Source organism: Perognathus longimembris, chromosome 3, assembly GCF_023159225.1.
Source record: "Perognathus longimembris pacificus isolate PPM17 chromosome 3, ASM2315922v1, whole genome shotgun sequence".
Lineage (NCBI taxonomy): Eukaryota > Metazoa > Chordata > Mammalia > Rodentia > Heteromyidae > Perognathus > Perognathus longimembris.
Window position 1 is genome coordinate 117783752 of NC_063163.1, and position 12924 is coordinate 117796675.

The following is a 12924-nucleotide window of genomic DNA, read 5'->3' on the forward strand; positions in this document are numbered from 1 at the left end:
ATCAGGATGCTACCGGATCCAAGCGGGAGGAACGCTTCACGTAGGGTCCTTGACTTCCATCACAGGATAGGAATTGCTAGACACATCATAATGGCAGCGCTCTACGGAGTAAATAAGCAAGCAGACAAGCAGAAAGGCAGATGCAGAGGATAGGCGTGCTCAAAGGGAGAGACACTGAGTTCTTATTTTTTGCCAGTCCTGGGACTTGAACTCAGGGCCTGGGCACTGTCCCTGAGCCTCTTTGTGCTCAAGGCTAGTGCCTCACCTAAGCCACAATGCCACTTTTGGCTTTTTCTGAGTTGTTTATTGGAGATAAGAGTCTCATAGACTTTTTTCTACCTGGGCTGGTTTGGAACCATAATCCTCAGTTCTCATTTCCTGAGTGGCTAGGATTACAGGCATGAGCCACTGACTGTTACTTTAAACATATCACCAGAATGTTTAGGCATCCCTCTTAGGAAAGAATGCATTCTGCCTTATATTTGAAAACTGGTGTTTATCCCTGAGATAAAGAATGTATCCTGCTAGGCGCCAGTGGCTCACACTTGTGATCCTAGCTACTTAAGGAGGCTGAGATCTGAGGATCGAGGTTCAAAGCCAGGCGGGCAGGAAAGCCTGTGAGACTCTTATCTTCTGTTAACCACCAGAAAAACAGAGGTAGAACTGTGACTCAAAATGGTAGAGTGCTAGACTTGAACAAAAGAACTCAGGGACAGTGCCCAGGTCCTGAGTTCAAGCCCCATGACTGACAAGGAAGAAAAAAGACTGCATAATGCCACAAATGCTTATCCTTTGAGATAAACACTTTGTGCCAGGAGGAGCCATTTTTCCAAGTATTTGCTTCTCCAGGATACATGGTATTGTTTCTTTCTTAAATTTTTTTTTTTTGTCCATTTTAGGGCTTGAACTCAGGGCCTGGGCACTGTCTCTGAGCTTTTGTGCTCAAAGCTAGTGAACTACCATTTTGAGCCACAGTGCCGCTTCTGCTTTTCTGGTAATTGATTGGAGAGAAGATTCTTGTCCAGGCTGGGCAAGAATCGCAATCCTCAGATCTCAGCCTCCTGAGTAGCTAGGATTACAGGCATGAGCCACCAGTGCCCCGCTATATATATATATATATATATATATATATATATATATATATATATATATATATATAATTTTTTTTTAAATGTCCTTTCTCACTTTATAGCACATTGTTTAGGGACATCAGGTAAGGTCAGATGGAAGAAGCTGTTCTCGCTCCCACCCCCCCTTTGTTTTAATATTGCAGCTTATTAAGGAGTGCAAGGGTTAAAACAAAGAAGATAGTGCGTTTATGTTTCTAAATTCCTGGCTGCCATCCAAATACCTCTTTTTCCCTAGTTTCTCCTGTCTCATTTCCCCCTGAAAGTAACTTTGATCCCTTAATCTTAAGGGAACTTGATGGGTGAAGACTAGTCTCCTGTATTGCTTTAAGCTGAGGTTTGAATTCCTAACCTGTTTACCATGCCGCCTTTTCTCTTACCTACCCTGCCTCAAGGACAAGGATGGGTGGCTGGGCCCTGTCTGTTGAGCCTCTGGGAGCTGAGCTGTTACCCTAGAACTCTGCTAACATCCTGTTTCTTTGCCCTTAGCTTTGAGGGGCCTAGAAAGAGCCCCAGAGGAGAGGCATTCGGTAGCTGAGTTTTGTTGGGGGAGCTGACCTAGGAGCTGTGCTAAGAGGAGGGAGGGAAGAAGAAAGAGGAAAGGCAAGACTGGAGTCTGCTGTCACCCTGGACTCAAGGGTTGTGGCATGAAGGGAACTCAAGGAGTAGAGAGAACACAGTATTTGGACCCAAACCAGTTTCAAGCTGGAAGCTGGTGGCGCACACCAGTAATCCTAGCTACTCAGGAGGCTGAGATCAGAAGATCTTGGTTCAAAACCAGCACAGGAAAGAAAACCTGTGAGATTCACCTCCAGTAAGCAGAGAAGAGCCAGAAGTAGTGCTGTGGCTCAAGTGGTAGTGTGCCAACCTTGAGCAAAAAAGCTAAGGGGTAGTGCCCAGGCCTGAGTTTAAGCCCCAGTAATGGCTTAAAAACAAACAAAAAAATCCCAAGATTTGGGTGCTGGTGGCTTACGCCTGTAATCCTAGCTACTCAGGAGGCTGAGATGTGAGGATCACGGTTCAAAGCCAGCCCAGGCAGCAAACTCTGTGAGACTTTTATCTCGTTAACCACCAGAAAACTGGAAGTGGCAATTTGGCTCAGAGTGGTAGAGCGCTAGCCTTGAGCAAGAGGAACTCAGGGACAGTGCCCAGGCCTTGAGTTCACACCCCATGACCCTCCCCCCCCCAAAAAAAAACAACACTCTGAAATTTGAAGGAAGACTTAACTCCCAAACTTCTGCACCATAGCTGTAATTGTTCGAGCTATCTTAAGAGCTAGAAGTCATGGCATAAACAGGAAGTAGGACAGGGATTCAGAACGGAGTGTGTCAATGTCATTATACATGGCTGTGCGCCCATAGCCACGCATCCGCAAAGGAGGATCCGTGCACATCGGTGTATAACATGTCTTTGGTTGTACTTACAGCCAACTTCCCACAGCCATGCTTCTACATGCAACCATGCACGCATAACCACGCATGTACCGCCATGTACCTACAGCCATGCCCACGGCTACAGCTCAGTACCTATAGTACAGCCGCACGCGTACATCCAGCCAGGCCCACGCATTTCCACTGTGTTTACTTGGAGGCCTTAGGTCGACTTGGCTACCCAACCAGGACTTGACAGCAGGCTTGGTGAAGAGGATTCAATGCCAAGGGTGACTAGGCTAGACTAGAGGGTGCATGCAGATGAGGTGGAGTTAGATTATGAAGAAAGAACTTGGAACTTGAGATAGGTTATAGGTTAGGCAACGGGAAGCCACTGCAGCTTCTTAAGCAATGACAGAATAGTGTGTTGAAACTGGAATGTGTGTACAATGGTTTCCTGATTTCTTCTTGGCCCATGAGCGCCCTCTGGTGCTCCTAATCGGCTAATCCGAATTATTCCCTTGGTTTTATGACTGAGTTGGGAGGAGGCGGCTGGAGAAGGATGAGGGCGTTACAGAAGCCCTGACTCTTGAGTCTCACTCCACATCATCTTCAGTGATGACAGAACTTCAGCAAGACAAGGTGAGAGACTGGGAAGGTTTGAAATGACAGGCAAGGGCCTGGTAGTGGCTCCCTTCTGTCTGCTCCACAACCATGTACTTGCCACTGGGAATATAGCACAGAGGTCAACTAGTCACTACACGGGGGTGGGGGGTGGGGGGGTAGAGATAGGATGGCAGTGGAGATAAGGTCCCTTTGTTTGGAAAAGGCACCCAGGCAAGCACTGTAAACAATTAGATCACAACTTGCCCGGGTACCAGAAGCAAATGCGCACATGGAGTCTTTAACAACCCCATTCTGTATGGGGTTTCTTTTCTATCTTAACCCGTAATACTAAGATAAACCCCTGCTAGAACTTAACATAAAAAGACAGTTAACCCAGCCCTGTGTAGTCAAAGAAGGCTTCATGGAGAAGTGATGGCAAGCCCCCATTTAAAGGCTAAAGGGTGGGAAACCAGGTAAAGAGAGCAGGAAGTTAAGCCGGGCCTAGCACACCACGTGGGAGCTGTAGCTCTCATTTCCATCCCAGCGAGCGGAGGAGGGGAGGGAGGGAGGAGGCTAGATTTCAGATGATTTGTAAGCCATGGTGGGTTATCAGCGGCAGCTGCGTGTGTGCGTGCGTGCGTGCATGCGTGCGTGCGTGTGTGTGTGTGAATGTGAATGGCAGGGGGAGCAATCACAACCCATTTAAAATCCATCAGGGTTCTGGCCCCAGAGAGACGGAACCGAGGCCCTACTTTCTAAAGAGAGAGTCCATTCCCCTGCCAAGCCCCTCCTCTCCCCTGGATGGTGGAAGTTGGAAAGGACCAGACATTTCTGGGGAGGCTGCCTCCTGCACACAAGGGGTGGCCTCGTTTTAACCATTTGTCTCCCACGGGTGACTGAGCTCTGGGCAGCCTCTCTTCCTTTCCATATCCAACTCAAGGTGGGACAGAACCCTTCACCCAGGCCTATAGAAGCAATGCTTGCAGCAGTTCCGAAGAGAGGAATACCATGCTTCAAAAAAAGAATGAAGACGGGCCGGGAGTGTGGCTTAGCGGTAGAGCGCTTGCCTAGCATGCATGAAGCCCTGGGTTCGACTCCTCAGTACCACATACACAGATAAAGCGGAAGTGGTGCTGTAGCTCAAGTGGTAGAGTGCTAGCCTTGAGTACAGAGAGGCTCGGGGATAAGAGCCCAGGACCCGAGTTCAAGCCCCAGGAATGGCCAATAATAATAGAATAAGGACAACTTTTATACACTGGCGTAATGGCTAGGATATATATTTTTTTCTTCTTTTTTTTTTTTTGCCAGTTCTGGGCCTTGGACTCAGAGCCTGAGCACTGTCCCTGACTTCTTTTTGCTCAAGGCTAGCACTCTACTACTTGAGCCACAGTGCCACTTCTGGCCGTTTTCTATATATGTGGTGCTGGGGAATCGAACCCAGGGCTTCATGTATACGAGGCAAGCACTCTTGCCACTAGGCCATATTCCCAGCCAGCTTAGTTATTGTTGATCATAATATTTCCTAAGTATAGCAAACCAACTAAAATCATATGCAAATCATTGTCATATGTATTATATATCGAAATTACCTGTTCTTGCCGTCACTTCAGCAAAAATTTTAATGTTGTTATAATAGAAAACTCAACTGATTTTGGTAGGACACACCTATAATCCCAGCACACTTGTAGTTTGAAACAGGAGACTCACAAGTTTGAGACGGAACCACAGAGAGATACTGTATAAAAGGAAATACATTTTTTCCCTCAGAATTACCAGTCTAGTAATGCCAGATATACCTTTCTTGACTGAATTATGTTTTGTGCCAGTACTAGAACTTGAACTCAGAGCCTGGGTATTGTCCCTTAGTTATTGTTGTAGTTTTGTTTTGTTTTGCTCTGCTCAAGGCTAGCACTCTACCACTTAAGCCACAGCTCCATTTCTGGCTTTTTAGTGGTTAGAGAAAAGGGTCTTGTGGACTTTGCTTCCTGGGTTGGCTTTTGACTACTATTTTCAGAACTCAGCTTCCTGACTAGCTGAGCTACCAGTGCCTGGCTGAGAACTATGCTCTTAAGTCTTCAAACATTAATTTCAGGCCACCTATGTGGCTCAGTAGTTAAAGCACTTGTCTAGCATGTGTGAGGCTCTAGCTTTGATCCTTTGTACTGCCAAACAAAACAAAAGCATTTTAAAAATTGGGCTGGCCTTGTGGTTAAGTGGGAGAGTATTTTCTCAGCCAGCCCCAGTACCATAAAAAAAAAAAAGCCAGGTAATGGTGGCTCACATCTGTACTCAGGAGGCTGAGATCTAAGGATTGAGGTTCAAAGCCAGCCTGAGCAAAAAAAAATGAGACTTATGAGATTCTTACCTCCAAATAGCCAACAAGAAGCTGGAAGTGGAGCTGTGGCCCAAGTTGTAGAGCACAAGCCTTGAGCAGAAAAGCTCAGGGACAGTGCCCAGGTCCTGAGGTCAAACCCTAGGACTAGCAAAAGAAAAACAAAAAAATCAAACAGCAACAAGACAACTTTATTAGGAGGTTGCTATAGTTTGGATACTTGAAAGGGTGTAGCTCAGGAGGTCACTCGTTTAGGAAGAAGCCTTGGGTACCCAGCACTGTAAACATAAACTTTGAACTGAATATTCTTCAAAGGTCCATGTGTCCCTAGTCTGTTATAAACCAGCGGGCTGGAGCCTTTCTATTCTACCTACATAGAAATCATAGTGCAGGAAGTGGAGGAGATGGCAGTAAACAGTATCAGCCAGCCCCAGGCCTTTGACAGCTACTGTGGCGACCCTGAGTTTGGGCCTCAGGAGTCAAGATAGCAGGTCCCAGAGAGGCAGGGCCTTGGAGCTCACACACAGCTTGAACAGCCCTTCTGGAATGCACTGGTACCTGCACCAAGCACAGTTTGCTCGTGTTAGCTTTACACCAATTACGAGACAGCCCATTTATTATGTCAGTGAAGATCTCAATCACTGGACACGGTCTGTTAGGCAAATGCAGGACCTCGTTTGTACTAATCACAGGTCTCCATTGGTCCAGAGTACACCCCGGGCCCCTCCGCCAGCCAGCCCCCAGCTGGATGTGGAAGTGTCCCTGACGGTTTGGCAGCTGGGCGTCTGTTTGGCCAAAGCCAAAGCACCTCCACCAGGGCGCTGACCCGGGGTTTGGGTTTATTAGTATTTAGCAGGGTTCCAGGAGAGGTTGCGGGATGGGGCCTAGCAGGCGGGAGTTAGGAGAGAGGACGGAGCCAGGGTCGCTTCCCGCCTGGGCCTCCGGGCCGCTGGGAGGTGGACAGCTCCCTCCTCGGCGCCAGTGGAACCAGCTCGTCAGGGACCGGAAATGAACTCCCCCCCCCCCCGTGGTCCAAGTGGTGGAGCACCAGCGGTGCAGGGGCCCGCGGCCGCGCTCAGACCCGGGGCTCCCTTAGGGGGCGGGGCCACGAGGCCGCCAACGGACCAATCGCCACCGCGGAGGGGCGGGGCTTTGGGTAGGCGTCCGCTCCTCTCTTCGGAAAGTGCATCCATCTGGGCGCCTTTCAAAGGAGCCAATGAGCGCTCGCGGGTCGTGCGGCCGGGCTTCGCCGATTGGCTGGAGGTCTCCGTCCCGCCCTCCGTAGGCCGCCTCCTGCCCCGCCCCTCCGCTCTCAAGATGGCGGCGCCCAGCGGAGTGGAGGCCGAGGTCGGGCCTTGCTGAAGCCGACTCCGTTTCCCACTCCTCCGGTGGGCGTCGAGCGCCGCGAGCGGGAGGACGGGGGCCGGGCGGGGCCGCGAGCTCGCGGCCAGCCCGCGCCGCCCCCACCCGGCCCCGGCCCCGGCCCGGCCCGGTCCCGTCCCGTCGGCCCCCGGTCCCTCCAGGTCTGACCCGCTGCCCGGCTGTGGTACGCCGCCGCCGCTCCAGCCCTCCGAAGCCGAGGTCTGCCGTCCGGCCGGGGCTCGCCTTCGCTCCGGGGATGTGGGGCCTCCTCCTCCGAGCCGGCTCAGCCTCCACACAGGGACCCTGGGGGTGGCCCCCGGCCCCCCTTCCCTCCGGCCGGCGCCTTCCCTAGACGGCGGGTCCCTTTCGGGGCGTCGGCCCGCTCTCCCTCCAGGTTAACCCTCCCCCCGGCCTGGTCCCGACACCCCCCACCCCGAGGAGCCAGGCCTGGCCCAAGCCCCCCTCGTCCTTACCATGGAGGCTGTGTACGTCGTCGTGAACGGGGCGGGCCTGGTGCTGGACGTGCTGACCTTGGTGTTGGATCTCAACTTCCTGCTGGTGTCCTCCCTCCTGGCCTCGCTGGCCTGGCTCCTGGCCTTCCTCTACAACCTGCCGCACACGGTACTGACGAGCCTCCTGCACCTGGGCCGGGGCGTCCTGCTGTCGCTGCTGGCCTTGGCGGAAGCGGTGGTGCGGGTCATCTCCGGCGGCTTGCAGGCCGTGTGCACCCTGCTTTACAGCTGCTGCTCCGGCCTGGAGAGCCTAAAGCTCCTGGGGCACCTGGCCTCGCACGGGGCGCTGCGGGGCCGGGAGATCCTGCACCGGGGTGTGCTCAACGTCATCGCCAACGGCCACGCGTTGCTGCGCCAGGCCTGTGACGTGTGCGCCATCGCCATGAGCCTGGTGGCTTACGTGGTCAACAGCCTGGTGAACATCTGCCTCATCGGCACGCAGAACCTTTTCTCCCTGGTGCTGGCCCTGTGGGAAGCCGTGACGGGCCCCCTGTGGAGGATGACGGACGTGATGGCCGCTTTCCTGGCCCACATTTCCAGCAGTGCCGTCGCCATGGCCATCCTCCTTTGGACACCCTGCCAGCTAGCCCTGGAGCTGCTGACCTCCGCCGCCCGCCTCCTGGCCGGCTTCGTGCTCGTCAACCTCACTGGCTTGGTGTTGCTGGTTTGCGTGCTGGCGGTGACGGTGACGGTGTTGCACCCGGACCTCATCTTGAGGCTGGCCACCAGAGCCCTCAGCCAGCGCCACGCGCGCCCCTCCTACCACCGGCTGCGGGAGGATGTCCTCCGGCTGTCTCGCCTCGCGCTCGGCGTGGAGGCCTGGCACCGGATTTGGAGCCGAAGCCTACAACTGGCCAGCTGGCCGAACCGGGGAGGGGCACCTGGAGCCCCCCAGGGTGGCCCTAGGAGGGTGTTCTTCGCCAGGACCCAGGGACAGGACACTCCTCCTGAAGGGGGGCCCCACAGAGCAGATGCGGAAGAGGAGGAGGGGACGGCCATCCGAAACGCACCTGCGCGGGGCCGGGAGCGGCTCAATGAGGAGGAGCCCGCCGCCGGGCAGGACCCGTGGAAGTTGCTGAAGGAGCAAGAGGAGCGCAAGAAGTGCGTCATCTGCCAGGACCAGAGCAAGACCGTGCTGCTCCTGCCTTGCCGGCACCTGTGCCTGTGCCAGGCGTGCACGGAGATCCTGATGCGCCACCCCGTCTACCACCGCAACTGCCCGCTCTGCCGCCGCGGCATCCTGCAGACCCTCAACGTCTACCTCTGAAAGCGACTCTGCCCGCCCACCCTCCCCGCTCCACGCAGAAACCCCCGGGTTCTGGCCTGGCTCACCCCTGTCCCTGTGGCTGCCCGGCGAAGCGTCAAGCCATAGGTGGAGATGGGGTACCCTGGAACACGGCGATCTGGGTGGGGCAGGTTACATGGGTCCCTTCATCCTGAGGGTGGTGATAGTTCACTATGCAAGGGTTCCGAGACCGTCCCCAGCGGCCTCTCCTTCAGCCTGCCCCCAAGCCGCACCCAGAGGTCAGCTTCTGGGGCCATCCTGTTTGCTTCCTGTTTGTTTCTTTTTCTCTGTTGGGGATTTGCAGTTCTTTCCCAGCCTCCTTCCCCGCTTTCCTCCTAGCTTCTGCAGCCACAACCCATCATCATTTGTGTCACTTGTGTGTTTTGATAACTTAAGGGCCTTGGGATGGTCTTGAACTTTCAGCCAGAATCCCTGTGTCCTGGTAGGTTTGGGGGTAGACTCAGGTGCTCTTGAGAGCCACTTCTGCCTGTCACGATCTGATGAGACTCCCTCCAAACTCAATCCAAAAGCTGGGGTCAGTGTTCTTTTATGATGTGTATGTGTGTGTATGTGTGTACCTGTGTATGTATGTAGTTGTGTGTGCTCGTATGTGTGTGTGCACCTGGCTTTGGGACCATACACCCTGGGGTTCCCTGACTCCAAAGGGAACCTCAGGAGGAATAACCAAATTTCTACTCATTCCGTCTCACTCCCCACCTGGCATAGAAAAATGGCATTTCTCTTTGTCTCTCCCTGTCAGTGGGGAGGGCAGGCTGCACATTTCACTAGGGTCCAAATGGACGGGGCCAGTTTCTGATGAATAAAGTTCTGTTGACAGCTCCGACCGTCTCCGCACCCTTCCCTGCAAAGCGAGCGGAGCCGCGGCAGACGCCCCTGCAGGGTCTTTCAGACCTGTTGTATGTGAGGGACCAGGCCACGAGCTGGGGGTGGGGTCCTGCCAGGCGTGACCGGCTTTGTGTTAACACTTTCTGGTCTGTTCTTTGGGTGGCACACATGGCTCTGGACATGCCTCCCCCACCTCTTCCATTTTTGCCAGAGTCCAGCCCTCAAGGAGCCAACGGTGAACTTCACGGAGTCAGTCTTCGGGGCTTCCCGGGAGGGGGGGGGGGACGCGGGGTCCCTGCAGGAGCCCGTGGTTGTCTTTGTGTCTCTTGGCTGAGAGCCTGGTGCAGCGATGGGCTAGACTGGGCTGTGGCCTGTCTCCAGTGCACTGGGGCCCAGCCCCCCCAGATTGTAGCCGCCCTCACATGACCAGCAGCACCCCTCTCCCACGAGTGGGTCCTGAAGAAGCTGCAGAGAGCCCCCTCCAACACCAGCAAGTTGGGGGTGGGTCCCAGGAGGTGAGGGGGGGGCCCTTAGACTTAATGGCTTGGCCCACCCAGGCTGTGTCGGGCACCTGGGGGAGCAGCCGCCTCCTCCGCCTCAGTTGGGAGGTCTGAGGCAGGGTCCGCTCTTCCCTCCTCCCCCAGCCCGCCCCCAGCCCTGCAGAGGGGCCTGAGCTAAGGGGAGGTTAGGCTCCTTCCAGTCTGTTTAGCGTAGGAATAAACATTTTATCAGGGAAGATAAACTTCCTGAGCCGGGAGCAGAAGACCCCCTTCTCTTCCCCCCAGCCCCCCTCCGTCTGGAATTCCTTTCGCAGCCCTGGATAACCTTCCTCCACATCATCCCTTAAGGACTTGAGGGCTTCCGCCGCCGCTGAGCTGTTGGTGCTGGCGCGCCCCCTGGCGGTGGCCCCGGGAACGACTCCGGCGCTCCCGCCACCCGGGGACCGGGCCCAGGGCCTGGTATTTGTGGTGTGGCCTCTTCTAGAAAGAGACACCCCTTTTTCTGCATGGCCGGAGCCCCATGCCGGGCCCCTCCCCTCCACCCCCCCCCTCCCCGCCGGAGGACCCTCCTTCCTGTCTGTCTGTCTGTCTGTCTGTGTACCCCCACCACTACAGAAAGGCCCACACCAGCAAGGTTTTTAAGTTTATTGAGTGACCTCTGAGAAAAGGGCTGGCCCTGCGAGGAGGAGGAGGAGGGGGAGGAGGAGGAGGAGGGATGGAGGAGGGCTCAGAGAGGCAGGAAGACGCCACCCCACTTTGGGGGTCTAAGCCAGAGACGATGAGGGGTGGGGGGGGGCAGGGGCCCTGCATCGGCTGCTCCAGCGCGGCTGCTTTGGTCTTGGGCAGAAATCCAGCGGCTGCCCCCCCCCCGCCCCGCCCCGTGCTGCTTTCCTGACCCCTGGACGGCCTCCGCCTGGTCCTTGCCCGCCGGCGCCCCCCTTCCCCAGTCACCCGCCGTGCTCCAGGGGGTCCAGCCCTCCTGGTGTCGGGGCGGCCCCGGGGGGGGGGGCGCTACGCGAAGACGGGGGAGCTGTGCCAGTCGGAGTAGACCAGGAACCCGGAGAAGGTGCTGTCCGTCTTGACGCTGGCGTAGATGCCCACGTAGTCGCCCACGCCCACCTGCACCCACACCTGGTCCTCGGGCTCCAGCCTCACCATGGCGCCGCCCGACAGCGAGGCCGGCTTGGGCCACCCCCCAAAAAACTGGAAGAAGGAGGCGACCGACTCGCCGTTCTTGACCAGGTCGAACTGCAGGCTGGCCCGGTAGACGGTGGCGTGGACGGCGAAGTAGTAGACGCCGGGCACCCGGCAGGTGAACTTGCCGCTGGCGGCGTCGTAGTGGCCCTGCTCGTTGAGCAGCACGCGGTCGAAGGGGAGCGGCGCGTCGGCGGGCGGCGGCGCGCGGCTCTCGGTGCGCTTGGCGCTGAAGGCGGAGCGCGGGGGCACCGCGCACTCGCCCGCCGGCCCGGGGGCCCCCGCGGGCCCGGCGTCTCCTCGAGGCCCCGGCTCCCCCCGCGGCCCGGGAAGTCCTGCGGGGAAGAGGAGGTGTGCAGGCCGGGCCAGCCCGCGGCGGGGCGCGGGAGGGCGGCTGCCAGGGCGCCCCGGCCGCCCGGCTCGACCCCCACCCCCACCCCCGCCGGCTGCCCCCGCCGGACCCCCCCCCCCCCCCCGGCCGTCCCCGCCCCAAGCTCGGGGCTCCCGGCAGGTCTGCAGAGGTGTGGCTCCCGTGGCTGTCACCCTCCCGCCCCGCTGCGCCCTGGGGCGGAGGGCGCCTCCCCGCGGGAACCCCGCGCCCTGGGGCGGAGGGCACCCCGACCCCCGCGCAGCGCCTCCCCGCGGGAACCCCGCGCGCTGCCCGCCCTCTTACCCGGCCGCCCGCCCTCGCCTCTCTCCCCCGCGGCTCCGGGCGCGCCGTCGCGGCCGTCGCGGCCGTCGCGGCCCGGCAGGCCCTGGCTGCCGTGGTGGCCCGGGGTGCCGGGGAGGCCGGGATGGCCCGGGCACAGGCTGGGAATCTTGTTGTCGTCCAGCGGGGGCGAGCCGGACGCCAGGCCCAGGAGCAGCAGGGCGAGGAGCGGCCTCATGGTGCGGGTGCCCGGAGCCCGGACGCTGGGGTCCTCCGGCGACCTGGGGGCCGGGCGGCAGTGGAGTCGGGGCCCCGAACCCCAGGACCCGCCCGCCGGGCCCCACCCCACCGTCCTGTACCTGAAGCTGGCAGCCAGGCGCGCGGGGAGAGCGCACGATAGAGGGCCGGGAGAGGCTCCCCCCCCCCCCCCGCCCCCGCTGGCGCCCAGGCCTTCCCACAGGCCCTACCCCCGCCCGCCCCCCTCTGCCCCTCCGCCCCCCCCCCCCGCCGCTCCCGGCTACGCGGGACCCTCTGGCCGCCCCCCCACCCCCGCGCGGCGCCCGGCCTGGCGCCCCTGCCCTCCCCGGTGCGGTGCCGGGTCCTGGTTTGCTCCCGGCCGCTCCGCGCCGCCCCTCCCAGGCTCCGGGAGGAAACCAGTTGTTCCCAGGCCAAGAGGCTCTGGGCCGGGAAATAGCAGGGAAATAACTCGTGGTGTCGCCCGGCGTCAGGCCAAAGTGTGGGGGAAGAGGAGGGTGGGGGGGCCGGCCCGCCCCTGCTCCCGGGAGCGGGAGGGAGGGAGGGCGAGAGGCCGGGGCGAAGGCGTCCGGCTCTTCAGCGGAGGCTGCGGGTGGGGGGGGGGGCGGGGGGGCGGGGGGGCGGGGGGAGGGGGGGGGGCTGGGGGGTGAGGGTCTTGGGGAGGGGGAACGCAGCAGGCCTGCCACACCAGCCTCTCCAAACAGTTGTGTTGACCGAAAGGCAAAGGCGGCAGAGCAGGCGAGAAGGAAAGCGGGATGCAGAGAAGAGGAAATCCAGGTCACAGGCTTGGGAGGGAGCCATCTAGATGGTCCGACGGCAGGGCCAGTGCCTGGGGCCGCTCAATGAAGGAAGGGGGGGAGGGGGGCCCCCAGAGGATGGACAGAAC

General features: G+C 58.4%; 2 protein-coding genes across 3 annotated transcripts; one reads left to right on the forward strand and one right to left on the reverse strand.

Annotated features, from left to right (window-relative positions):
* Positions 1 to 7058: 7058 nt before the first annotated feature.
* On the forward strand, positions 7059 to 9435 carry Rnf26 (ring finger protein 26). The gene has a single exon (XM_048343991.1). It carries the CDS (start codon positions 7272 to 7274, stop codon positions 8574 to 8576), a length of 1305 nt encoding a protein of 434 aa, XP_048199948.1. The 5' UTR covers positions 7059 to 7271; the 3' UTR covers positions 8577 to 9435.
* Positions 9436 to 10583: 1148 nt separating this feature from the next.
* On the reverse strand, positions 10584 to 12217 carry C1qtnf5 (C1q and TNF related 5). 2 transcript variants are annotated; one of them, XM_048343997.1, is made up of 3 exons: positions 12143 to 12217; positions 11808 to 12064; positions 10584 to 11469 (listed from the first exon to the last, which is right to left on the reverse strand). In XM_048343997.1, exons 2-3 carry the CDS (start codon positions 12019 to 12021, stop codon positions 10952 to 10954), a joined length of 732 nt encoding a protein of 243 aa, XP_048199954.1. In that variant the 5' UTR covers positions 12022 to 12064; positions 12143 to 12217; the 3' UTR covers positions 10584 to 10951. The 2 variants fall into 2 exon arrangements, with proteins under 2 accessions (XP_048199954.1, XP_048199953.1); XM_048343996.1 differs by having other exon boundaries at positions 11808 to 12211.
* Positions 12218 to 12924: the final 707 nt, after the last annotated feature.

Bases quoted from the DNA above. Each gene is read 5' to 3' on its own strand.
- C1qtnf5 (XM_048343997.1), bottom strand. From the start codon at position 12,021: ATGAGGCCGCTCCTCGCCCTGCTGCTCCTGGGCCTGGCGTCCGGCTCG. The intron at 11,470-11,807 runs GTAAGAGGGCGG...TCTTCCCCGCAG, and splicing joins AGGCGAGGGCGGGCGGCCGG to GACTTCCCGGGCCGCGGGGG.
- Rnf26 (XM_048343991.1), top strand. From the start codon at position 7,272: ATGGAGGCTGTGTACGTCGTCGTGAACGGGGCGGGCCTGGTGCTGGAC.